General features: G+C 49.5%; 1 protein-coding gene across 4 annotated transcripts in view; it reads left to right on the forward strand.

Moving 5' to 3' along the window:
• The window catches only part of TBC1D14 (TBC1 domain family member 14), a 95,478-nt gene that overhangs the window by 21,885 nt on the left and 46,293 nt on the right, over positions 1 to 27,300 (forward strand). For 3 of the 4 annotated variants that reach the window (XM_033105590.1, XM_033105592.1, XM_033105591.1), the window contains exon 3: positions 21,025 to 21,145. In XM_033105590.1, the coding sequence (XP_032961481.1) occupies positions 21,025 to 21,145 (121 nt within the window). Of the gene's footprint in view, positions 1 to 11,828; positions 12,016 to 21,024; positions 21,146 to 27,300 lie in introns of those variants that run through there. The other variant, XM_033105593.1, reaches the window with a different exon arrangement.

Genomic DNA, 27,300 nt, shown 5'->3' on the forward strand with positions numbered 1-27,300 from the left:
GGCGGGCACTGCCCTGGAGTGGACACAACCTCGTGTGATCCTCTGGAGAGGACCCGGCCAGGAGAGCAAGAAGGGAAGGAAATGCTCAGAGGAAACTTCTGAGAAGACCGCGGACCATCGTCATGCTGCACGTGAGGCGTCATTTCCTCTTCAGTCCTCACCTTCTGCGGCAGACCCCACGCTCACTCCAGCTGGCAGCATTCCCTCCAGGCACCGGCCCAGGACCAGGCCTGCAGACAGTGGGGCGTGCTCACTCAGGGACACCCTCTCCCCGCTTCTCTGAGATGCTGCATCCCCGAACTGTTGCTGCAAAGGCTGAGCCACTGTCAGCAGGGCCCTCTCCAGCCCGTGTGGGGACCAGCCGCACCGGCCTGCTATGTGCCCCACAGGGCCATGCTCACACAGAGGGGCCCATGGAAAGTACTGGGGGGCTGCTGTGCCGCATCACAGCTGCCCTCCTCGTGAGCCCCATCTCCCGGTTGTTCGGGGTCCGTGGGGACTTCCCCTGCGCAGCACCCCTCAGCACACTTGCGGGGCTGTAGTCCGCTCAGGGGCAGCGTAGGGTCTGTACCAGAAAAGCCCCGCACGCGCAGTGGCAGGACAGCTGCCGTTTCCCCAGTATTGTGGGCACAGCTGGAGCAATGTGTTGAAAAGGCTGCAGGAACCCACGTGCAGCCCTCACAGCAGCAGTGGGCGCCGTCCTGGCTCTGCCACTCCTTCCCTCTGCACCCGCCACAAGGCTTCCAGAGGGTGGCCCAGGACCACCCCGCGGGAGGTAGCGTCCTGAGTCAGCGGCTCCTCTTCCTCCCACAGGCGGGGCCACCCCTCCTGGAGGACATGCCATCTGTGCCCCTCACTGCTTACTTTAACTGAGAAGGACCCACTGAAGATTCCCAGGAGGAGGGCTCCCCAGCTCCTGCCGTTGCTATGGCAGCTGCCATTGTGCAGTGTCATCAGGTGGGCACCCCCAGCCTGGGTGCCCCTTGGGGGATCTCATCTCACTCACCCCGTGCTGGCACCCGGGGTTAGGTTAGAACTCAGCCAATGCTTGTCCCATAGTTGAATTCAGACGTCATTTAGTTCCTTGGTGAACACTGGCCCAGGACCAGGTGCTGGGGACGCAGCAGACTGCAAGCCCCGTCCCCCAGATCAAAGCACCGCGTGGCACTTGTAGTCTGCTGTGGGCACCTGGCTGCAAGAGGAGCTCGATGTCAGGCTCTAGTGCTGGGAGGGTGTCCGTGCAGGGTGAAGGGGGGCTCACTGGGGTCTGAACGAGACGAGGGAGAAGCGTGTCCTGGTCACAGGACATGGCAGGTACACAGGCTCTGGGGCTGGCAGGAGCTTGCCTTGTTTTTCCCACCTCTGCGTGGCCTCCGCCACCTGTGCCATGTTCGTTGTCGCACAGCAGCTTGTGTGTACTGCAGCTGGCACCCAGTTTGGTTGTCTGCGGTCTCAGGTCGGGGCCCAGCGGTGCTTGCACTGGGGTCTCAGTCTGTGCTGTCCAGTGTGTCAGCCACTCGCCGCATGTGGCTCTTTAAATGTGATGGAAACGGGAACTTTGGCTCCTCAGGCACACTAGCCACGTCCCAGCCCTCAGTAGCCATGTGTGGCCTGTGGCTGCCGCATGGCAGCTCGGATTTGTACATTTCTGCCGTTGAGGGAAGTTCTGGTGTTCAGTGCTGGTCTACACAGTCTAGATGGCAGCCTGTGACTTTATTTTTAGCCTGTGTTCTGGTGGGTGTATTAAAGCAGCTCACACGGTGGTTGTGAAACAAGTGCATCAGTCCCCAGGCGTGTGGAGCCGAGGGAAGCCTGTACAAGGAGCCGTCCACGGGGCCTGAGGTGGGAGGGGAGACGAGGCGTGGGGGACAGGCCTGACCCGCTGTCTCCTCGGGGGCTGGGGGCGATGGCCGCCGTGCACGGTGTTGAGAATGTCACGAGGTCCTGTGTGACACTGTGGGCTTGAGCACACATCGGGGTATCCCGGGATGTTCAGGACAGTGGAGATGGGGGAGCCTCCAAGCGTCTGTTGTGCCTCCAGCATGGGGACAGAGGACTTGGTGGGGACTCGGAGAGGGCAGTTGTGACCCAAGATGTGACTCTGCTCTGCCTTTCCAGCCCGACACCTGCGCGGCTGCTTTATTTTCCTTAACCTTGGTTTCCTTATCCCCAAAATGCCCATAAAGAGGCAATGCGGATAAAGGGCTCGGCACGGTGGTGGTGGCTGCGGTCTCACTAGAATTTATTAGGGAAACTCCTCCCTGCTTATTGAAGGACTGAGTGAGTGAATGAATGGATGAAGGCTAGTAAATGCCGACTTGCCTTGCCCTGAGATGAGCGGTAGAAAAGGGAAAACAGAGAAACAGGATTTAATGCGTCCTGAGGGGTGAACACCACACGCTTCTTTGCCTTCCTAAGAGTTGATTACAAGCAGGCCCCAGGCGGGGTTTTCTGTGATCCCGCTGGTTCTCTCCTAGGTGTTGAACTTCAGGGAACAGGAATTGTTCTGTGGCCCACCTGGGCTTGATCTGTTTCCTTCCCTTGGGTGGGTTAGGAAACTTCTTGGATCTGAGGGAAGAAACCTTTTAAGTTCGCCCGTTTGTAACATTCAGGACCAAGGAGGGACTCTTTATGTGTCTTGTTCACCAGCCCTCGTGTTCCTGATAAACCTCCCAGGCCTCATGATTCCAACGCAGCATCTGTGTGCCCTGGCTTCTGGAAGGTGTCCATGTCCTTAGAAATGTCACAGCTGTAGAAAAGCTCATTTGGGGAAGTGGGAGAAAAGGAGGATGTGTTTATTCTTCGCGGGATTCATTTGGCTTCCTGAGTTTAGAAGCACCCCCCATTGACGGGCACTATTGGGAAATCACGCACTGTCTTTACAGGAACTCCCAGATTTCTGTGCTCGAGTCTTGCCAACCTGCCCTGCTTCTGCCCTTGGTGAGGTCGTGGTCAGCCTGGCAGGGGTGATTCAGTGTGAAGTGCAAGACACTTTGTGGGAGCAGAAGAGTTTGTGGGGTCTTGCGAAACCCTTTCCTGCAAAGCACTTCTTCAGCCACCAGCTACTTTCTACTAATAAATTAACTTCCCTTTGCTCAGGTGGGTATAAAATCTGTTCCACTGAAAAAATGGTATTGGAATAACACAACAATTTAAATGATCTTATTCTAATTTCTACCTTGAATAGTGCACGTTCTAAAATGTTACTTATTTTGTTGGTAGACATTGAATCTTCGATGTCGCTAACATTAAATTATTTCATGCCTTCTGTAGTTTTCGTGTGTACACATATCTGACTAGATTGCCACATCAGCTAGTTCCTGTTTATGTTAAATGAGCTGCGTTTGTAACTGAGAGTTGTTTCAATTCCAGTTTTGCTGATTCTTTGTTGTGAATAGTTGCGGTTTATTTCAGGATTCCTGTAAGGTTCTATATATGGAAGAATGATGAGTCATCCAGATTTGTCTAATAGCTGTTTTGGGCTGGACAGCGGTCCAGTTTTCCTGTTAATTCCCCTTTGCTTCTAGCCAGAGGCTTTGCTTCAAATCCAGGCTCTGTGTACAGTGTTACAGGAAATAGTAAAATGTTTGTTGGTTTGGATTTAAGTCCTAATAGCCTTTAGGTTTCAGATTTGCGTATCAAAATCCCATGGTTGAATTCAGTGAATTTCCTGCCAGGAGGGGAGATACAGCGAAGGAACGAGGTCGAGAGGGCGCGGGCTCAGTGCCCCCGTGTCCACGTCCTGCGGAGGTGGAAGGGAGCCCAGCACGAGGAAGAAGAAAAGGGCGAGGGGCCAGGGAGACGAGGAAAGACACTTCCTGGATGAACCCTCGCCCTACCTGGCACCTGGCTGCTGACTTCCTTTAAGTCTTTGCCCTGGAATGGGCAGATTTCATTCCTCTTAGAAGTTCCTTTGAGAGCGGTTATTTTTAAAGCAGAAATCGAGTGGCAGCCACAGTTTCTGGGGAGAACACATGAATGTATATTTCCTCAGGTGAGCCACTAGCTGCTGTAACAAACCTGAACTGGGTAATGGCTCAGACACAATGGACATTTGTTTCTAGCTCGTGCCCTCCCAAGCTCTTGCCACCTCCTGGCTCTGTCACTTTCAACACGAGGTCTCTGTGAAACCAAGAATGGGAAGCTCCTGGAGGGTGGCGTGTGGGGGTCTGTGGGCCAGGACACTGCGGTGGCCCATGGCACCGCATGTGGCTGTTCATGGGTGGGAACGCAGTCCTGTGGTTACACCTCCCTGTAGGGGAGGCTGGGAAGTGAGACCGGTGCCTGGGACCGTGAGTGGATGGGTTGGGTGACAAGCTGGGAGCACTGGCCATTTTGGGGTTTTTTTCTTTGATCTGCCTTCGCCTCTTAACTTCTTCCTGAGAATTAAATGCCTGGAGTCGGATGAGTTGAATGCTTTGCATTCTCTTGCCTAAATGGTAGTTCTCCCCCCCAGGAGGGTAGACTCCAAACTCCTTGGCCTGGCAGTGTAAGGAGCATTCTGGATCCAGCCCCTGCCCACCTCTCAGGAGTCCAGCTCCCGTTCTGTGCTGCAGCCATAAAAACTGAACTCGTTACTGGAGTTCTCTGAACCAGCCGTCTTATCTCTGCACCTTTGCCCATTCTGCTTCCAATGCCTGGCAAACTCCTGTCGCAGTTGAAGTGTCACCTCCTTTAGGAAGCCTTCACTGATCACCCCACCCCTCCCAGAGCCCTCATGTGCCTGCCACAGTCCTGGGACTGCTTTTGAGACACTGACACCCTTCCCATCCTGCGGACACTGAGCTTCTGGAAGGCAGAGCCTGCGTCTTATTCATTCTTTGTTTTCCCAGCCAATGCAGACACTTAGTAGATGTTCGATAAATAATCTTAAGTGAATGAGGGGTAGACTGTAAATCTAAAAAACGTAATAATAAAAAGATCTGGTACACTTAACTTTGAAAATCTACATATCTTCTTTTCGATTATGTTATTAATCTTATTTTAGCTATTGGGAGAAGGCCCTCCGCAGCCCTCCCACGTCAGGACCCACAGCTGTGTGGGTTTCAGATGGCACCTGTGGCAGCCACACCTGTGGTGTCTGCAAAGCTGGCGCATTCTTCTGAGACATTTTTAAAAATAATAAACCTTTTTTATGTGCTTTCTTAAAGATTTTCTTTATTTAAATATGTACAGGAAAATTTTTATGTTTATCATCCTATTTTTATCCTTTCTACTTTTATACCTACTTCTACATTTTCCTTCTTACTGTATTTCCTTATAGACTGGCTATGCATTTAAAATATGAAAATGCATACTATTTCTACAGTGTGGAATCCTGCTTTTTTACTTATAGAAAACGTTCCCCCACATAATTAAAAATGTATATGCTTATTAATGTCTTTGTGATATTCCATCCTGTGAATCATTTACTTGTCAAACAATAAGGAAGTAGTTTTTCTTCCTGCTTTTCAATGATAACATTACCTATGTGCACGTCAGTGTGCGGTCCGCATTTCAGGTGCTTTCCGGGGGCAGAATTCCAGAACTGCTGCCTGCTTCTTGAGCAGCCCTGGTCCCGACCCCTGGTCAGCACTGACCTGCCCTCTCCCGAGACGGCGGCCGTGAACCCCCCCGGGAGCCCTCTGACCTTGTGCGAGTTTACTGGCAGTGAAAATCCAGCCTCTGTTTGGTGAATGAGGACTCTCAGCGAGGGCTGATGGACTGTTAGAGGTCGTCGTCGCCCTGGCGTCAAGTTAAGTCCGGGACGCTTTGTCCTTCCAGAGCCTTGGGCTCCAAAAGGCAGAAATGCCTCTGGTTTTCCCCCTCCTTTGGGCCTGGCCCTGACCCCGCATTGCTGGTTCACATCTCCCTCCCGCCACCCTTTTCCTCCGCTCCCCGTGTGCCCGAGTCCCCGTGTCTGCACGTCTTCACGGCCCAGCACCGCTGACACCTCCTCTGTGAAGCCTTCCCAGCATCCCCAGGGCAGAGGCGCCTCCTCCAGGCAGGCTGCTCTGTTCCTGCTCTCCTGCAGCCTTTAGTCTACTTAGTCTAGTTTCATTTTCTGTGTCTTGTTCTTACTGTGAGCCCCTCAAGGGCAGAGCCTGGCTCTGTCATCCCTGATCCCCAACTAATGCCCAGCTAGTGTTCTTGACTGGCCCTGGAACTTGGTCCTCCTGTCCACTTGTGCAGGGTGGATCCTGCTCCTGGAGCCGCGAGTAAGAGCGGCTTGTTGGAACCCCTATGGGCAGATCCTCTTAGCGCCCCTGGGCTGTGAGAAAAGATGGATGTGCTGGATTCGGGGGGCATGGCCAAGGTTTGCTGCAATGGAGGGTCAGGGCACACACGGCGAGCGACCTCTGGCGACCAGCTGGGCTGGGAATCTGCGCAGCCCGGATCGGTGGCAGCCGAGGAGGTTGGCAGACACTAGAAAAGTTTACATTGTAAGGCAGGTGTTCACCGTTTTGTTTTGCGGTAGGGAGTAGAATTGTTGGAGTCGTTTAAAGCAAAACCTAAAAGATTATCATTCACTGTTCATGGCAACTGCTGGAAGGAGTTAATCTTCATATAGAGTAAGCATCAGTTCAAGAAACCAGGGAGCACGGGGAAGGAAATATTTATTAGTTAGGGAGCAAAGTTCTCAGCCTAGCTCGACTAAAGAATTGTCCAGAAACCTAAAGAAAAACTGATATCTAGGCCCCACCGTCACAGATCACTTTTTACTGGTTTGTGGTGAGACTTGGGCATTTGGATTTTTTAGAAAGCTCCCTGGGTGATTCTAGCTTGCAGCCAGGATTGAGAACCACCAGTGGAAAGGATGGACTGAAGTCTACATCCACGCCCTTCTGTTTACTGTGTGACCTAAAGGCGAGGAAAATCGTAGGTAGGCCCCCTGCGGACTGGGGACCTGAGTCTCTGGGCGTCAATGGTTGTGTTCCCTGTACTTGGCTTGGGACACAGTCGGTGCTCAGTACGCATGTGCTGAGTGAAAGAAATGACGTGTGAATAGGCTTAGGTGTAAATGAGATGAATAAAGTGCCCTAGTGTCACTCGTGAGCACACGTATCAGTCACTAGTCGGCTCACGGGGTGTGGTACCTTGTACAGCTGAGAAAGCCGAAAGGTGCATTTCTTACCCAGAGTCAGGCAGCTGGCTCTGCAGCTGGGATTGGAGCCCAGATCTGCCGACGCAGAATCCCACGAATAGACAGACTTTCCACCTTAGAGCTCATTCCTTAAGGTTCCTGAAGTTGAAACAAGTCATTTCATCCCTTCCCAAGTCTTCGTGAGCCCAGACCACTCCTCACCTGCGATGCTTACACATGATTATTAACTCATGGCTCTTTTCCGTAGGAGTCAGCTGGACATGAAGAATAAATTCATGTTCTTTAGTACCGTTCTGTATCCAGTGACGTCACCATTTTCGCCCTGCGTTCTCTCTCCTTGTAAAAACCCAAGCTGATTTAGAGACTGCATCCCGTTCAGTGTTTCCTTCTTGTAGTTAAACGTTGGCGAGTGTGTGAAGGACACTTCAAGGAGCTTGTGACACACAGCACGGGGTCTTGTTTTGGACTCTGGCTTATCAGTAGAGGCGTACGGGCTGGAGTGCGTGTCAGGGTTAGTTAATGAATTACCTGGTAATGTAGCGCTGCGCAGTGGTTTCGTGCCAGGCCTGGGGGATACAAAGACCAAGTACGATGCCCCCCTCCGCTCCCCCGAAATGTAGTGGGAGGTGATGCAGAACTAAAACACAAGTCCCCAGCTCCCTGGGAGCATAGAGGAGGGCCGAAGTGGGGGGGTCCCCGCCAGCAGGAAAGGCTCCCGAGGGGCGTGGTCTGGGCTGAGCTAGCGTTTCCTGCAGTGTCCTGTGTAGTGACGTGCGCGCACAGGCACCTGGGCGGTGTAGAGAGCCGTACCAGCGCCCCTGAAGTCTCGCGCCCCACGCAAGGGCAACTGCTCTTCTGACTTCTGGCCCCAGAGATTAGTTTTGCCTTTTTGTGAACTTTGGAGAAATGCAGTCATGCAGCATATACTTTGGTGTCTGACTTCCTTGGCTCACCGTTGAGTGCACCCAGGTTGCGACTGTATGGTGGCCATCTTCATTTTCTTTCCTTCTGTGTAGTTTTCAGTCGCGCAAACGTCCCTCTCTGTTCCGTTGGGTGGACATTTGATTGGGTGGACATTTGATTCGTCCCGTTTGTGGCACTTCGGGAGCGTGACTGTTGTAATATTCTCGCGCGTGTGTTGTGGTGCACATATGACCAGGGGTGTGGACTTGCTGACACTGCTAAGTGTTTTTCCAAGGTGCCTGGACCCGTTGGTACCTCTGGGCCTCTCCATCCTCTTCACGCTGTGGCATTGTCAGTTTTTTGTTGCGGTTTTTCTTGCTGCCATTCTGGGGATAGGGCGGGGATGTTTGGCTTTTCTTTGCACTTCCCTGATGACTAATGGTGAGATGTACCTTTTCACATTTTATTGGCCCCTTGAAATCTTTTGTGAGGTGCCTATGTGGGGCTGTGTCTCAGATTTGTAGGCATACTTGATATTTTCAGGGTAAGAGTCCTTTGTGAGATATGTGTGTTGCAAATACCTCCTCTGCGCTATGGCTTTCCTTTTCCTTTTCGGAATTTTTTTTTGTTTTGTTTTCTTCATGAACAGAAGTTCTTAATTGTAATGAATTCTAGTTTACAGAATCTTTTCTTTTTATGGTTAGTGCCTTTTTTTGGTCCTATTTAAGAAATTCTGTTATCTTCTAGAGGCTTCGTTTTGCCATTACCAACTCGTCCACGATCCATCAGAATTAATTTTCTATATGGTGTGAGGTGGTGGTTCATTTATTGAACCTTTGAAATAAATCAGGTGACCATATGTTTTCTATCATCTATTTGTCCTTTTACTAATATCACTAATATTCTTTTAAAATAGGTCTTGATATCTGATAGAGTAAGCCGTCCTACTTTGTTCTTTAAGATTATTTTGGCTATTATAGGTCCTTTTTCATTTCCATATAAATTTGAAAATCAGTTTGGCAATTACTACAAAAAATCTGTGGTTTTGTTTGGGATTACATTGAATCTATTGATCATTTTTTACTCTATGAAGACTTCTGATCCCTGAATATGGTATGATCTTCTATTTATTTAGGTTTTCTTTAATTTGTCCACAGTATTTCATAGTTTTTTTTATGTAAAAGTGTCATGATTCTATTATTAAATTTATTCCAAGATATTTGTTATTTTTGGATGGTTTTACAAATGCCATGTTAGAAATGCTTGTTGGAAATGCAGTTAATTTTTGTGTATAGATCTTGAATCCTATGCTCTTGCTAAATTCAGTTTCTCTAATAGTTTATTTGTGGATTCTTTTGGATTTTCTCTGTAGAAAATCCTGCCGTCTGTGGGTGAGTTTTGTTTCCAATTCTTATACTTTTCACTTAGTTTTCTTGCCTGTTGCGCGACGAGGAACTCCCATGCTGTGCTGAACTGAAGTGGTGCTGGCGGTGGGAACCCTTGTCTGGGTCCTGGCCTCCGTCGGGGAAAGCGCCCCCCATTTCCCCGTTAAGTGTGATGTTTCCTGTGCGATATCTGTTTATCAGATACCTTACTTTTTATTAAAAAGCTTTTATCAGGTTAAGGAAGTTCCCTTTTATTCCTAGTTTTATGATTTAAAATAGATCACGAATGTGATGAAAACAAGATCAAATGCTTGTTTTCTGCATTTCTTGGTGGTTATGTGGGTTTTCTTCTTAACTTTTTTTTATGTGGTGAATAGCCTTGTATTTTCCTCACATTAAGTGAGCTAACTTTGCATTCTTAGGATAATCCCAATTTGTGTGTGATACATCATCCTTTATATTTCATCATTGGAGTTGATTGCTAATACTTTGTTTATGATTCGTAAGAGTACAGCCTGTAATTTTCCTTCCTAATACTGTCCCTGTCAGGTTTTGCTATCAAGATTATGCTGGCCTTATAAAATGGGTTGGTCTACTTTGTGTTTTCTCAATAAGATTTTTCTCTGGTGGTTAAATGAACCTACCAATGTGTTAAAACTTATAGAACTGTATACCAAAAAAAGTCAGTTTTATTGTATATGAATTAAAAATAATAATAAGCCTTCACAAGGAATTTAAAAAATGGATACACACACATACACACACACACACACACACACACTCTTTATGTACTTCATGCCAAATGAACCTCAAAAGGGTATCAAAAAGTCCTGGTTGACTATGTTTTTTCTTGACAAATAAAACCTATAAATGTATTTATTGAATGACCTAATAAATTCCCTCCGGGGTCAGGGAGGGGAAAGAATAAAAGTTTTGTTCTCTGAAAGTGTGTTCCTTAAATGTTTGGAAGAATTCACCAGTGAGGCCATCTGGACCTGAGTTTTTAAATTATAGATATTTTGGAATTTTTTTTGCTGATGTATAATCATAAAACATGAATATTGCAGATTGAGGAATTTGAAGAGATTTGGGAACAGGAAGCTGCAGATTCTGACGTGTAGGGAGAACACAGGTTTCCTGAGAAAGAGGCGGGATGGGGCCGAAGAAGGGGGCAGGGCTTTGCTTGACTGGCTGCTCTGTGAATGATTGATTCCTCTGGCCTCACCCTGAGCTGCTGATGTCGGGGACCCAGAAACATGGATTTGACTCCTTGTGGAGTGAGGACTTTGACCGGAAGTTTGAAGTAGGGTAGCAGGAATTTTAAGTGTGTAGTCAGAATGGTGCTTCTCTAACTGGATCAAGCCTCAATCAGAGCCACCTGGAGGGCTCATGAAACCAGAGTGCTGGGCTCCATCCCAGTTTCTGATTCAGGAGGTTTGGGTGAGGCTCAAGGACTTGGGTTTCCCACCAGTTCCCAGGTGATGTTTCCTCTAGTCCAGACACCCACTTTTGGGATCCCTGGCGTTAGTTGCCCCCACCCCCGCTCCGCCCCAACGCCACGTGTACTCGGCAGCATTTCATGGGTTTTGTTCACTAGTCCCAGGGCCTGGCACAGACTAGGGGCTCCCTAACACTCTGGTGCCATGTTGCCTCCCACATCTGATTGTCTTTATTTTTTTTCATTGCAAAAGTAATACATGCTCATTGGATTGTTTTTTGAGAAATACAGAAATTTGTAAAGTAAAATTCCCCTCTTTGCCCCTCACCACCTTCTCTTGCGGGAGATGGCCAGCTACTGACTGTCTCTAGTCCGGCTTTTTGTGCACTTGGAAATAGACAAACACACGGACAGGTGGTTTTCTTCTTTAAAGCGACTGTGGAGCTGGTTATTAGAGGACCCTGCAGGGCGTGTGAAGGGAGCGCTGGTCGGCTCATTGTTGACACGTGATCAAGTACATGAGGCCTGCCCCGGGGTGGGCGAGCCAGCCTGGAGTAACTTCTTGTGGGTTTAGAATAGACTGGTTTTGCTGACCTTGAAGTTGTCTTTGAAAAGCTTTTAATGGCACTTGAAGTCAGGGACGGGGAGAATCCCCTGGTGGTGGTTCCGATGCAGGTATTTGGCCCCCACAGTGAGGCGACCAGGCTGTGACTCACCTAAATACCTGAGCTCTTCCTCCCAAAGCACGGGTCTGGCACACAGGAGACGCTCTAGGTTGTTCCAAATGTCACTTCGCCTTCCTTCCCGGACAGAAGTGTGGCTCGTTGGCCTCTCCTGGCGTGGCGTGTAGTTCTGGGTCTCTGCAGGGTGCCCAGATGTAACCCTGGGACCTGTCACACACACGGCTTCCCGGACTGCCCGCCCTCCCTCCTCCCTGTGACTAGTTAGGAGTCAGAGCCCTGCCCGTCCCGCCCCGCCCCGCCCCTGCCTTTCCAGCTGGTCTGTGCCTTCCTGGAAGCCTCAGCCTTCCATACTGTGGGGAACAGAACTCAGAAGGGCGTCCGTGCTGCTTCTCTGGGACGGTGACTCCGGCTTGGCAAGAATGTGGCGAGAGGAGAGTCAGTGCTTCTGCGGCTGGCCTTGTAGAGCTGTGTGGTCACACTAGACGCCATGTCCTTCTCCTCTACGTTCCTGCTCATGGACAGGTCTGTGGTGACAGTTTGGACTTTCTTGCTTTTGTGATGGAGACGTAACTGCAGCAAGGTTTTTACTGTGTATGGAGGTTTTAATATGATTTCGCGCCCCCCCCCCCCCCCCCCACATACACACACGCACACTGGGCAGAGTTGTTTCCTTGAGTGTTTATTTCTCTGGTTAAAATGGGTGTGATGCTGTATCTCCATATGGACAACTGCCCGGAGCTCTCGGGCCGGTGTGTGTTCACTGACTCTCCAGAGATGACTGTTACCTCTGTTTTTAGGGTTAGCTTTTGAGCAGCAGATGCTACTTAAGTAGCATTTTCTAAAGGTGGAGAGACTCCACGTATTTCTGGCTCTTGGGTGCTTTTCATTGTGTGTCGACTAGGAACGTTGGGCACAACGATTGAGCGTAGTAATAACGCCGCAGTGTGTTTCTTACTCACTTCGTCTTTCCCGTGGGGTAGGCAGGATTTTATAACATAGGAGGTTTGCTTTGCAGAATGCCGTTTTGTTTTTCGCGTGTCGGTGACAGTTGAAGTGGGCTGGCCTTTTCCCCTTGCATCTCCAGAGCAGAGTTGGAGGGCCATAGTAAATATATGTGGCAGTGCAGCGTGCCGGGGATTGAGGGGTGGAGATCTAGAGAAAAATACCCACGAAATGGGCTTCAGAAGAATCAGTCAAGGTTTTTGCCTTCTCTACCCCGATGAGTCCCAGGGTTGAGATGTCCCTTCAGGACTACATTTGTTGATCTCACCGAGCCTGTCTCTGGTCTGTACAGTAGCGACTGTAGTACCTTCCTTGTAGGCTTCTGCGTACGTCAGATACAGGTGAAGTGCCTGGTGCAGGACGAGGCACCTGACGGGTGATCTGTAAAAGGTAACCCTGGTTCAGGAAATGGGAGAGAAGATACCTGTCTGTTCACGTGGGAACCGAGTGCTACGTGTTCCTGCTTATTTCTGATTGCTTTGGGATCAGAGCTTGTTAAGAGTCTGTTAGTGAGACAAAGGAGGGAAAAAGCCAGAGACCCAGGGAATTACTGAATTATAAGCAGGAGTTCCACTACGCAGTATGTTGAGGGAGGAGGATTTTGGAGGTTGACGGACAAGTTTTGAGAAATCCCTGCTGAGAGTCCGTGGCTCGTGGAACCTGCTCCGCCAGCTCAGGCGATTGCGTCCTCCCATGGCTGCTGTCCTCTGCTTTTTGGGACAGCCTCAGATACGTGGGTCTCAGCCTTGGTTCTGTGGTGCTTAGCTGTGTGTCTCTGGGTAGGATTCCATAACCTCTCCGAGTCCTGGCTTCTTCTAGTATTAAATGGGCAGGAATAATTTGCGTGATATTTATGAAAATCCCCCGAGAAAGCATGCATTAAATAGATTTGAATGTTTTCCTAAATGCCAGGAACTGTTCCAGACATGAGAGGCACCACAATACAGAAGAGCCCTCAGCGTGTTAACAGGTTCTGCATCTTGAAGTGAGGTGATGTGACACCAAAGCAGTGGTACCACAGGCTGGTTGGCTTCCCATCAGGTTACAGTGAACGGCATTGTTATTCCAGGACCTGCTGTCTTCATCCTCATGGACTTTACACTCTGGTGACAGAGACAAGTCCCAAGTTGCGAATACCTGGGATGTATTTGGGTGCCTGCTCCCAGCACAGAGCTGGTGCTTTGAGCACAGGGACCCAGGTCCAGCACCTTGCAAGCTTTTTAAGTTGCTCCCGGAATCACCTCCTTTGGACTCCAGTGACATCTGAACGTTAAGTTGGTGAGGTATGGGGGTGAAAGCAACAGCCTTAGCCCACGACACCCAGGAAGAAAGGGGATCAGTCCTTTGGCTGTACGCTGTCTTGTCAAAAAATGGAGACACGGAACTTTGTATATCCTGTTTCCTTGAAAATAAGACCTAGCCGGACAATCAGCTCTAATGGCGTCTTTTGGAGCAAAAATTAATATAAGACCCGGTATTATGTTATGTTATGTTATATTATATTTTACCCAGTGTTACAGTAAAATAAGACCGGATCTTATATAAATTTTTGCTCCAAAAGATGCATTAGAGCTGCTTGTCCAGCCAGGTCTTATTTTCGGGGAAACAGGGTAGAAGTCCTTGCTGGTGTTTCAGCACCTGTAAGCACGTGGCAGCAGCTGCTTCCCTTGTCCTAGGTTTCAAAAACCGACAACACAGACTTATGACATTAATGACACCTGACCTTCAGGAGCCCTCACTTGTACCTAATTTTGTATTCATAGTTAAACAATTTTTTCCCTAAAGAGGATTCCCCAAGTGATAAGCTCCAAGGCCCTCCAAAACTGGGCTCTGCCCTTGCAGACGGGTGTGGGGAATGCTGAGGTCACAGGGGTAACGGAATGTGGGGCTCTGGGGGCCCAACCAGGGCCATTGCTCAGCTCTGGCTTATGGACGTGCAGGAACACGGGCCAGGGTTGCCAGGGGGAGCCCGAAAGCCAGGGTTTTCTGTGATTTCTCGGTAATTAAAAAGGTTGATAAATATGTCAAACTGAAAAACACTGTAGACAGAAAACAGTCTATCAGCTGGTGGCCCCTGTATACCCCTCTACCCTGTTGACTAGTGTATTATCTCACTTATTCTCACGATGGCCCAGGGAAGAAGTTCGCGTCACCCCATTTACAGGTGAGGAACAGGAGGCCCAGTTGTTCCCCACTGGGAGATGCATAGCCAGAATTGGAACGGCCGGCCGGACCCCTTGTGGTGGCCTGTGCTTTACTTGTCAGCCAGAAACAGGTGATGCCAGGTCACCTCCCACCTTGAGGTTTTCTGGCAGCAGACAAGTACCCACGCTGCCCGTGCTGGGGACGCTGGGGTTTAGGTTTGGGGGCCTGTCACCAGGCAGGCTGTAGTTCTGTTTGCCAGAACGAGGGCAGCAGGGCAGCTGTGGCCTCGTGGTCAGCTTTGCCTTTTCCCAGTTCTTTTCTGTTCCTCCTCATGTCCTTGCAGCTGTGCTGTCTCGCAGGGAAAGTTTGGGAGTGGGACAGGCCCTGTTCGCCCTGCTTGAAGCACAGTGCTGGCTGTGCCCCTCTGCAGGGTGGCAACCCGCCCGTCTCCATTTGTGTTGGCAGGGCCTGCAGAGACATGCCAGGTCCTGGGGAACGGACTCCATGTGGTCAGCAGCTCTGGGCGGGGGGGCCCGCGACGGCTGGGGTTGAGGCCTCAGGACTGACCGGGAGCTCACCGAACTAGGTCTAAGCCATTGTCCTTGGGGCACTGTCACCAGTTGCAAACTGCCTCCCACTCGATGGGCGGCTGCTCGCTCAGCAGAGCTATTGAGTGAGTGGAAACCACCAGGGATAAGGGCTGAGGGCTGAGGGCCCGCTGCCTTCACAGGTGACGCCTTCACAGGTGGTGCCTTCACAGGTGACGCCTGCACAGGTGACGCCTTCACAGGTGTTAGCTACCTTCACAGGTGGTGTCTTCACAGGTGACGCCTGCACAGGTGACGCCTTCATAGGTGACGCCTTCACAGGTGGTAGGTACCTTCACAGGTGGTGTCTTCACAGGTGACGCCTTCACAGGTGGTACCTTCACAGGTGTGGCTCTCCGCACAGCGCTCTGCTCAGCAGTCCTCTTACGATTCATTGTTGGGGCGCACACAGCACAGTGAAAGGAAAGATGCTGGAAACTGAGAGCGTGGAGGAGACTGAGGGAAGGAAAGTGTGGGCCTGAATCTGGGCAAACTCATACCCGACTGTGTTTGGTGGGGACCCGGATTCTAATGGTCCATTTTGTCCCAGTGAAAGGTGTCCCTGACTGCTCCTGCTCCGAATTCTGAGGACACTGTTTACTTGTGACAGGGCACGCCACGATGTACCCATGAGCTTCTGGCTTCACAGGAGTGCCGCCAGGAGAAACTAACACGCCGCTGTTTAACATTGTCATTGGTGTCGGTGTAAGAAATGTCCAAACCTGTAGAGAATTTTTATAAGAGTTTATTTGAGCCCAAACTGACCACGTTGTAGGGGAGCAAGATCTCAAATTCTCTGGAGAACAAGTTTTGCAGCTTCTTTTTTAGGGAGGAACGAGGAAGGTGACCTGGAGGTGGGAAAGCAAGTTGGCGATTGGATGATAGGAAAGTGAAGGGAGCGTATGCTCTCCTCAGGGTGGTTATGGATTATTTCAAAGGTGAGAGACCCAGATGCACAGAAACAACAGACAGAGCTGCTCACGGCCAAGATAAGCCTTTCACTAAAGAAGTTCGAGGCCGGGGCGTGACGACCCGCCATGACCTGCCAGTTAGGGATTTATGATCCTGTCACCCGTGAGGTCACTTTCGGTCACTGGTTTGTCAGATTTGTTACAGACATTGATGTCCTATATCTTTTCCTCTGAGTTGTTACCTATTGAGATGAAAAGAACGAATGCAAGCCCTTGGGTAAATGCCGCGGTGAAAGCCCAATGCCCTTTTCCTGCCCAGGGTTCTCTTGCCTACCCCAGGCTGTTAGGGTTGGCCTTTTCCCTTCAGTTGGGTGTAGCTTAACCGCTTACAACCCCACAGTGAATTCGCCAGGCCTCTTCAGCATTATTGTCAGACGGATCGGATGGTCATTAGCAACGGAGTCCGGTGGGGGCGGCCAGCAGCCACGGGCCGCCTTCCTTCAGCCCACCTTCTTGTAACCCTCGCCTCTCCCCGCACATCTCTGCCACTTTGTGCAGAGCGCCCACTGGGAGGGGCTGAGCTTGGGACAGTCACTCCCTGCTGGCCAGCGTTCCCAGTTCCCTAGTGGAGAAGCCACCTGGACCGTGACAGTGGGCCGAGTGTGTGTGCCAGGCGCTGGCCCAGGCCTGTAAGGTCCGCGTGAGGCAAGCACGCGTGTCCTCTCTTTCAGGAGCACTTTGAGGGCAGAGGGAACAGCATGCGCGATGGCGCGCGAACAGGTGGAAGCCGGTGAAGGGGTCTGGGGGCACGACTGGTGTGATCCAGCCCTGCTTTCCGGACGTGGCCTTGACCGCTGTGTGGGGACGTTGTGACAGCATCGGGCAGACACAGTTGGCCCTCTGCAGGCCCAAGGCTCGAGGGACGTGGACCTGTCCTGAGGGACAGCCGAGGAAAGGGGGGCCCGAGCGCTCGTGCCACCTGTCAGGAGGGCCGGGCCCTCGCGGCCGGGCTGAGAGGTTTGGAGGTAAGCTGCGGAGAGCCTGCGGCTTTCTGAGCACCTCACACTGCCTTTCTAGTGTTGTGCAGTGTGGTCAAGGCCCGCGGAGAAACCACGGAGGGAAGGAGGCCCGGTGGGTTGTCGAGAGCATATCCACTCTGCTCTCCTGTGTGGGGGGTGGGGGGCTCCTGGGGCAGGGCGCCTTCCGTGAGGAGGCTTTGAACAGCACAGGTCGCCTCTCAGGAGAGATGGCGTCACCTGACCTTTGGAAGAGTCCTCAGGTGCTTCCCCTTCAGCTGTCACTCACATCGCCTCCTGATGGCAGTAGGAGGCTGGATTTGAGGGGGCCTCGTGGAAGAAGGGACTAGTCAGGAGGAAAGCTGTGCCCACGCTCAGGACGGGTGTGTGTCAGTGCTCCACTGGCCTCGGTGTGAGTGGGGGGCGTCCCCTGCAAATATATGGTGCTGCTCCATATTAAGCGCCCACCGCATGCTGGATAGAATTCTGGGCCACTGCACCCCAGGGCAGAGGTGTGATGAGGGGGGAGGACAGGGTACATCCAGCAAGCCCGAGGTAACATGGTGAGCGCTGTGGAAAGAGCGGTGGTGGGAGCCCAGGCTTGGAGACTGGCCAGTCAGGGAAGGCTCTGCAGAGCAGGGGAAGCCCAGAGTTTCTGCAGAACACCCGTCAAGTGTGAGGACTTCCGTAGCCAGTGGTGGAACAGGTGGATTTGAAACAGTTAGTAAAACAGGAAGCTTGACTCAAGCAGGCCCTGTGTGCTGCTCCCTGGAGAAGTGGCAGAGAGGGTGGCGGTGTCTAGTGCCTTCCCCAGCGGTAGGAGGGGGCTTACGGTGTCTGCGGACCCAAGGTTGGGCCAACTCACCAAGACAGCAGGAGGGATCCATGGCTGTCTTCCGTCTGGGCTCACCTGGACTGAGAGCTGCACCGTGTGTGGGGGTCATCGGGTGACCCCCTGAGGGCTCCTTGGAGATCCTGGGGTGGAAGACAGCACAGGCTGTAAAGGGGCGAAGTCGGAGCTGATGGGCTCGCCCTGCCCCGGGCCCCACAACGGGTTTGGTTGCGTGATGGGCAGTTGGTTGCGTGATGGGCAGAAGCAGGGCCTGGGCTCCAGCTGGCCACCTGGGCCCAGCAGCCAGCTCTATGCCAGGCTTCCCATCAGCCACGACCTGAAAGGGGAGAAGGGGCTGGAATCTTTTCTCGCTGGCTCCCTGCTCCCACTGCTGGAACCAAGTGTCCCGATGACACAAACGGCCGAAGCTGGGGAAGGGTTCCTTTCCACTGAGGGCTCCTGGTGACTGATTTTAGCCTCTTGTCCACAAAAATGGAATATCCTAGAATACTGCTTACAAACTTTTCCAAAGTCATGGCCTATCATGTGTAGCTTAAGCTCTTACGCTACAAGTAGGAAACTTTGATTTCTGCTAAGTTTGATCTGCACTACAATTGTACAGCCTCGTGTAGCAGTAGCAGTGGAGGAGGAACCAAGGTTTCCACCCCTCTTGGTTCTCCTCCTGCTGGCCCAGTCTCCGTGAATAGCGCCCCCGTTTTCCCTCGGCGTCCCACGTCACATATCTGGGTGTCAGGCACCCAGACTCGCTTTCCTGTCTCCCTGCCCCCATTTGCTACTCTGCGGGTCTCTCCTCCAGTCTTACCCCCCCCAGACCCTCAGCGACACTCCTCTCTCCAGAGGAAGGTCCAGGTTATCAGCAGCTGCACCCCTCACTCTGGGCCCCTCCCCTTCCCAGGTGCGTTTGGTTTCTACCTTTTGTCCTTCACACCCAGCTCCCTTTCTCAGAGGCAACTGCTCTTTAGCAAAATGTAAACTTGAGGGAACCAAGTTCTGGATGCCCTGGTTCTTCAGTCTTTTTGGTGCCTGAGGGTGTAGACGGCTTGAACTGTGCATGTCTTTCCCTAGTGGCTAAATCTTAGGTGTTGAATAGGGTGGGTCTGGAGACAGCTCCAAGCTCATTGCTTACAGCTGTAAGTAGAAATTGCCTTGGGCTCTGGAATTATTCTGAAATGAATTCCATTATCACCATAACAGAAAAGGAAGGAAGAATACAGTGAAATCATTTATTTCCTGTTTTGAAAGTTTTTATAACTTTATTTTTGATATAATTTCAAATTTATTAAGAACTTACAAGAAAAGTACAAGGAACTCCCATATACCCTTCATCCAGACTCACCAGCTGTTTCCCTTTTACTACATTTGTTTTATCCATTCGTGAGTGTGGTCTGTATGCTGTATGAGTAAAGTATTTTTTTGAAGCATTAGAAGAATCAATTGGAGATGTCATGCTCCTCTCCCCCTAAATATGTCAGTGTGTTTCCTAAGAACAAGGGTATTCTCTACATAACCACAGTATAGTTATCAAGATCGGAAATTTAACATTCATCCCATTCTGTTTCTAATCCACGCTCTGTATTCAGATTTTGTCAGCTGTCCCAATAACGATCTTTATAGCTTCCCCCCATAGTGCAGGGTCACCCATTGCATTTAGTTGTCAGATGTCTTTTAGTCTCCTTGTAACCTAGGGCAGTTCTCCAGCCTTCCTTTGTCTCTCATGACCCTGACATTTTTAGAGTCTTGACCTTTATTTCGGGGACTGTCCCTCGCTTTGGGTGTGTCTGCTTCCCCTCGTGGCTGCATTTAAGTATTGCATTTTTGGGTAGCTGTCAACAACATAGTGGCCTGTGCTTTCTCTCCTGACACTGGGGGTGCCAGCTTCCATCACGTGGCTAAGAAGGTTTCCCCACTGTAGACGGAACTATTTTGCCTTTGTAATTAACAAGTAATTTGTGAGATTCTTTCAAACTCTGTGAAAATCCTGTTCCTCATTCCAACTTTTACTACTCGGTTTAGCATCCGTTGATCTTTTCCTACCTCCATCAGTCTTTCTGTACTTAGTAGGTGGCATGCTAAAGCTTTCCTTCCTCCTCCATTTATTAACGTTCATTTATTTGTATTCACATGGGCTTATGCGTTTCTCTTTTATTCAATGGATTAGAGTCCCTTGTTCTCATTGTTTATTTCTGTGGTAAAATTTTCCAGATTTAGCCAATGGGAGCCCTTTCAAGCTAGCAGCTGTTTCTGTTGGACATACTTCTTTGAGCGCTTTTCTTACTTTCTGGCACACAAGATGCTGCAGGCTCATTTTATACTTCCCACTGAGCCCTGGAAATCATTTGTTTTTAATGAGTACATCTATACAGTGCATTCCAAAACGGATTTTATCTCGTAAACCATGTGGGGTTTATTTGTGGTATTTGGGGCTTTTGTTGACATGTTGGGAAAGAAGACCTCGTGAGTGCCTCATGGGTGGCTTTCTTTTTATGACACATAGAGACTTTTTATAAACAAATAATACAGATTTATTTACCTTACAGATCATTTAAACTAAACTAAATCTTAAGTACTAAAGCAGCTGTTATTCTTTAAGTACATTGATTATGTACTTGTAATTTAATTCAGACAAAGACCCTTGTTAAACATAAGGAAACAGGTCCAGAGAGGTTAATATACTGGTTAGAGTCACACAGCTAGTGAGTGGTTGAGCCAGGGTTTCAGTTCAGTTTGCCCTGACTTCAAACTTCACTTTTGCTGATCTACTTTGTTATGAAATAATACAGTTCCTTACTCCAAACAATTGGACATGTAACAATTGAATAACAAAAAGCTTATTTTTGGTTCAAGGTCTTTTGCTTGCTGCATAATTCTGTGTCTGTGTGAAAATCAAATCTGAAGAATTAAAGTTTGTGGTTCATCGCACTGTTCTCTCATAGGAAGTCTGCGTGTTTTCGTTAGAGCTGTCCTAGTGTGGCCGTAAACACCCGGAAGTTCCTAACCCTTTTATTTTCTTCCTATAGGAATTTGCTTGCTAGAAAACAAAATGCAAGACTTGACAAACAAAATGACTTGGGATGGAAGTTATTTGGAAAAATACCACTCCGAGAGAATGCTCAGAAAGAGTCAAAGAAAATACAAAAGGTATACAAGATAAAACATACAGAAATATGCTGTGTAGCATATGTTTATGAACCTTGCACAAATGACTATGCTTGAGGCTGGAAAACTGTATTAACTTGCATGTCAAGTTCCTAAAATTTCAGTCTGTCTTCAGAATGCCGATGACTGACCTTTTTCATTTCTTAGAGTTTCTAACACCACAGAGGAGTCTCAGTCGAGAGAGCTGGGCTTGACTTGGATGTTTATAGCTTGATTGGATTTAATCATTTTTCTAATTAATACTGGTTGCAAATGTGTCTGTTGTCAATTTTTATTAATTTGTTTGATGTTAAAGCATGTCCCTCTCGCATCCCAGGGGTTTCATGGGACACAATCCCTCCAGCGCTGCTTTGGCTGGGAAAGCGAGGCCGTTGTTCACCAGGCTCTAGTGACCCCTGCCCCCTCCCCTCCGGCTCTGAGGCTGCCCACCGTGTGGGGGGAGGGGGCGGCATTCAGGGTGAGGCCTGGCTCCCGATGGAGAGGCGCTGCCAGCCGCTGGAGACCTGTGCCTATCTCTCCAAGGAGGGCGCTTGGACGCAGGGAGGCGACCCTGACTGGCGCCAGCTGCATCTTGTCCCGGGCCCTGAGTCTCAGCATCCGGACCGTGCTGTTTGCCTGGTGCTGTGACACTGCCCCCTGCAGCCTCAGTTTTGTATTCATGGGTAACTGTTCAGTAAACCCTGGAGGAGTGCCGGCCTCATGCTCAAGAACACCCCTCTGGTGAGGAAACGTCCCAGGTGTGTGGGAGGGCGGCAGGCGATGGAGGGCCCAGGTGTGATGGAGAAGCACTAATGGTGGGGGTGGACCATGTGCTGAGGGGTTCTGTGCACTAGTGTCAGGTGAGCCAGCACTTGGGTTTCTAGTTCATTTGAAACTCGTGACAGCCTTACGAAGAAGATACTACTATTGTCTGCATTTTGTCAGAGACGCACTGAGACGTAGGCTGAGCGATGTGTACAGCTCGTGAGTGGCAGAACTGCCACTCAGCCGCAGGCAGCCGGGCCCCTCCCTGCGCCCCGGCCTCGCCGCCGGATGGGGCAGCGTGAGCCTAGGAAGCAGTGAGAGGGGGTTGGCCAGGGGCCTGTGTGACATGATGTGACACGATGTGTCTGGAACCCATCTCTGCCCTGAAGGCTCTGGGGAGCCCCTGGAGGGTTCTACTTATGGAAAGGGTGATGAGGTCACCCTGGCAAGAATGTGGCTCTTGAACGAGTCCAAGAGAGAGAAAGTGCTCGGTGCTGTTATGGGGTTGCAGAGGACAGTTCCTTTGAGTATTAAACATGTTAGATATAGGGGTGCAGTGTGTGGGGTAAGGCAGTGAGCACAGGCTGGGGTTCCAGCTTGGATAATAGGATAGATTTGCACATATTTCATTTTTCATGTGTCGGCGAGTTGCATTTGTTTTCAATGTTGTCTGACATTCCGTGTAGCAGTTGTCTGGGCCCAGGAGACTCACAAAGTAAATCAGTGTTGGAATTCATTTTTATTCATGGTTTCATTTTAAATTTGAATCACTTATTGTGTAAGCTTATTAAAATAGGATCAAATTAAAATATGGCAAGTTTGTTTGCAAAGCTCAGCTGTAAATTTCTTAGGAAACTAAATAGCTAAAGAAGTTCGCACTTTGAAAAAAGTACCTATCGCACTAAGTAGATTTTCCTGTGACTTTTAATGCCACTGGCATCATGTTTGAGTTTCTTTGCTATCTTCTTCGTATCATTTTTTTAATTTTTAAGGTGAAATGGCTTATGTTCTAGGACTTGAAGGATTTTTGTGAACTGGAATGACTAGGTCAGCTCATTACGTGGTAACACAACACTGCAGAGCAGAGGACTGCCTGGCTTCAGCCATCAATAATAAAGGATGTCATTGTACCTGCAGGAGTCATACGATCCTGCCAGATTCCGTCTGCTTGTGCTTCGGGTCTCCGGCCCTCTCATCTCGTGCCCCATCCCCTCCGCCCCCAGGCTGGGAGCCATCCAGAGCCAGGGACCGGCCCCTGTGGGGAGGCTCCCGGCACGGGGCTCGGGCTGCCTGCTGTCGTAGATGTCAGTCAGCTCACACACTTTAGGGAGCCTGGGTTTGGGGCCCGTGTGTGTCATCCCTAAAGATGTGTCATCCCTAAAGGTGATGACAACTCCAGTTAGAGCGGAAGCATAAATCAGATGGTTAAGAAACTCGAATTCTTTCCCCTTTCTCTTTGGATGTTTTTATTACTAGAGAGAAGCAGTATCACATAGTGATTCCACTATGGAGTCAGACCACCAGGGTTGGTAGCCCAGCTGTGCCACAATTGGGCTGTGTGAGTCTGGGCACATTCCTTAACCTTTCTGAGCCTCATTTTCCTCCTCTCTGAAATTTGGAGAATAGTAGTACTTACCTCTGAGGTGAGGATGAAATGAGTGAATTTCATCATGTGCTCAGAACAGTACTGAATGTCGGAAGTGCTGGGAAGTGTTTACTGTTATTGTTTCTTTCCTGGGGCGAGTCCACCTTGGACAACAGGCAGTGAAACAGTGAGAGAGTGAGCCTGAGCCCTGCTCAGATCCCTTCATTAGCTCATTAGTAGGCAGCGTGCCGTGTGGCCCGGGAGCACAAAGGCGGACGGTCGGGTCAGCCCGCGTCCAGGAGCCCTGGGAGAGCTGAGGGGACAGGTGCCTACCTGCGAGGATCTTCGGGCTTGCAGGCTTCACCTCTTCTCTGTAGGACCTTAGGCCAGTTACTTCTCAGTTTCCTCATCTGCCACATGGGCATTGTGCTTCCTACTCCCGGGACTCTTAGAAATTAAGGGATAATGTCTGTGAGATATTTTTGCCCCTTGTGTAGCACAGTATGTGGCCCAGAGTTAGTTCTCAAGGAGTGGCGGTTGTGACTTTTAGATAATAAAGAGGCCCAGTAGGTGGTTTTCCTAGGGCACCTGGGGGGACATCTGCCTTCATTCTAACTGGGCCATTTTCTCTTGGCTTGAGCCTTATATATAAATGGCTACGATTTTTAGGAAACGTTGAAATGTTACTTTCAGTTATCATTTGGAATTTTGTAAAAATATTGCAAAGTAAGTAATTTTCTACCAACGTGCATTATGATTTCAGAGAGCTTTTCTTAATAGGGGAAATAAAAAGGGCCAAGGATAGCGAGCATGAGACTGACACGAAGACAGTGGTTCTCAGAGTGTGGCCCCCGAGTAATTCATCACCTGGGTGTTTGTGAGAAACACCCATCAGCAGGCCTTCCGCCAACACACAGAACAGACTCCTGAGCTGGGGCACGGCAAGCGCCCCAGGTGGCTCTAGTGCGCCCGGAATTTAAGAACCCCTGCTGTGTGGGAAGGGGATGCTGGATTCGGGGAGGGAAATAGTCGTTGTTGTCACAGCAGGTTAAAGGAAGGACCCAGGGCACAGCATGCACACAGCTCAGCAGTGGCGGGTGAACTGGAGCCGCTCTTGGGAGTAAAGGTGGGGGGCTGCGTTTGCAGGTGGCTGGCTGCCTTCGGTGTGTGTGGAGTGGGGCTCCGGCCACGCGGGCACGGGTGACTATGCTGTCTCGGAAGTGCAGTCTTTCGCCTAGTGAACAAAGAGGAACCTTCTTCCTTGAGTTCCATGGCCCTTCCATTTGTTCCACAAGTTTGCGCCACTGTGTGGAGCCATCCCAGTATTATAACGAAGGGCAAGACTTATTTGGCCTTCGTTGGAACTTACCACGAATCAGGGAAAGACAGATTTCAACAAATGACTCTACAGGTCATTGCAGCTGTGACAAATGTTATGCAGAAGTGGAGTGCAGCCACGCTCGAGGTTTTTGCACCACCACGCACATGTCTCAGAAATCAGATTTTTCAAGTGACTGCCGGTTGTCGGCTCCAACGGCCATTTCTCAGTCCTCATCTCAGATGATCTCTCCTCTGCTCTTAGGTCACCATACGTGTCCTTTTCAGTGTCCTTTGCTGGGTGCCCTCTAACTATTAGAGTGCGTCTCAGGCCCTTCTCGGACTGTGGCCACTCTCTTGGCGATCTCAGCTGGACTCGGCTTTAGACATCAGGCCTACGCGGACAACCCCGACATGTCTCCAGTCGGGACCTCATCTCTGAGCACCAGATGTGGCGTCCAGCTGCTACGACTGGACAGCTCCACCTGGATGTCTGCTAGGCATTTTCTGTTTAACAAGTACAGGGCTAACCTTTGTCTTCTTTTTGCCTACTCTTTCAGACCTGTTCCCTTTACATCTTTCCTGTTTTGGTAAATGATAGACTTAGCTCTCTACTTCAGGTCTAAAACTTTAGAATTGTTCCTGACTTCTCTTTTCTCACATCCCCTTCCAGTCTGACAGGTGTTTGTGTATGTTTTAGCTCTGGAGGTACATCTGGTGTGCAGTCTTTTTTTTAAATTTAACTCAACCTATTTTATTTTTATTTTTCAATTACAGAGGACATTCAATATTATATTTAGCTTCAAGTGTACAACATAGTGATTAGACATTTATATAATTTATGAAGTGATCACCCTGATAAGTCTAGTACCCACCTGGCACCATACAGAGTTCTTACCATATTATTGACTATATTCCCTGTGCTGTACTTTATATCCCGTGACTATTTTTTTTCTTTTTTTTTTATTATTAGTTTCAAGTGTACTGGTGTGCAATCTTGTTTGAGATGCAGGGACTTGCTGGGAAATTTTCACACTCCAGTGAAGTTGTGCAAATGAAATCTTATTTAAGAGGTCTTACTGGAATAGCCTGGCATGAGAGATGGTTATGGCTTAATGGTCCCCCAGTTGCCCGAGTTACTGGGAAATGGGGAATGGAGTTTTAAAGATAAATTAGCAATACTTACTTCCTGGTTATATTAATTTGTAGAAGATGTATAAAGTAGTAGCAAATTAAGAAAAAGAAAACACCTGGAATCTTACTGCCCCAAAGTAACTACTGTAGTGCATTTTGGTATTTTTCCTTTCAGTAATTATTCCATGCACTTCCTTTTTTTTTTTTTAAAGAAAAGACCACTTAAGAAAGTAAAAGTGAGTCTTTGTAATTAGAGTAGATGTCAGAGGAGCCCAGGGCTGCAAATATTTGGGGAAGCTCTAGAACAGAGTTTGTGACTCTTCTAGACATAACACTATGTTCATAGACTTGAGAAATTGGCACTATTGTCAGGAAATGAGGTTGAGAAGCAGGTTGAAGTCCTGGTTGGGCTCTGAGGCAGCTGCTGATCGTGGCAAGGATAGCTGCAGGAATGGACAGGCTCGTGGATTTCAGTGTCCTGGATAAAACTGGCATGTGAGCGAAGATGAGTCCATGGGGTTGGGTTTGCATAACCTGGAATATCTTCGTTGGCCTTCTGGAATTTCAAGTCAGCTCTTAGATGTTAAAGAGAGAATCCCAGGAGAAGGCAAATCCAGGGCATCTTAAAGTGATATGTATTCTCCTTACCTCTGGGCGCTGAGAAGTCTGGGGTACTCAGAAAATCATAAATCATCACAAATTGCAGAAAGGATAAGCCTGGGTGGTCAGTGCAAGTTACTGGGGTGGGCCTACAGGTAAATTCTAAAACAAGAAAACTTTCTTCATTTCCATCATCCCATATGCCTTTGCAAAATGGGTTGGAGTCAGTTTATGAAAAAGAGCAGGGCAGCTGGTTAGCTAAGTGGTTAGAGTACAGTGCTCATAACACCAGGGTCGCCGGTTCAATTTCCCCATGGGCCAGTGAGCTGCGCCCTCCACAACTAGACTGAAGACAACAACTTGACTTGGAGCTGAAGGGTCCCGGAAAAACACAGTGTTCCCCAGTATCCCCCCTGCAAAAAAAAAGCAGACCCCAGTTCTGGGCAAGAAGGAGTAAGCATGCTCTAATCGGCCTCTCCCAGTGCATGCTGCTATATATAAAACTTGAGCATAATACATGGAACGGCTATTCGAGGGTTCTGAAAAGCAATAGTAGCAGGTGGATTGTGGAGGAAATCAGAATTTGAAGTACCACTGAATTGATTGAGTTGGCACCCGCCCCCCCCATATTTCCTAGCCTGAATTCAAGGTAGCCCTAAACCCAGAAGTGGTGTTAACATGGACAGAGAGAGTGCTAGGAGAGGCTGTCTAGTTCTGGGGTGAGGAATGGGTCCCCAACACTCAGAGAGAGTGCATA

Source organism: Rhinolophus ferrumequinum, chromosome 5 (assembly GCF_004115265.2).
Source record: "Rhinolophus ferrumequinum isolate MPI-CBG mRhiFer1 chromosome 5, mRhiFer1_v1.p, whole genome shotgun sequence".
NCBI classification, from domain to species: Eukaryota; Metazoa; Chordata; class Mammalia; order Chiroptera; family Rhinolophidae; genus Rhinolophus; species Rhinolophus ferrumequinum.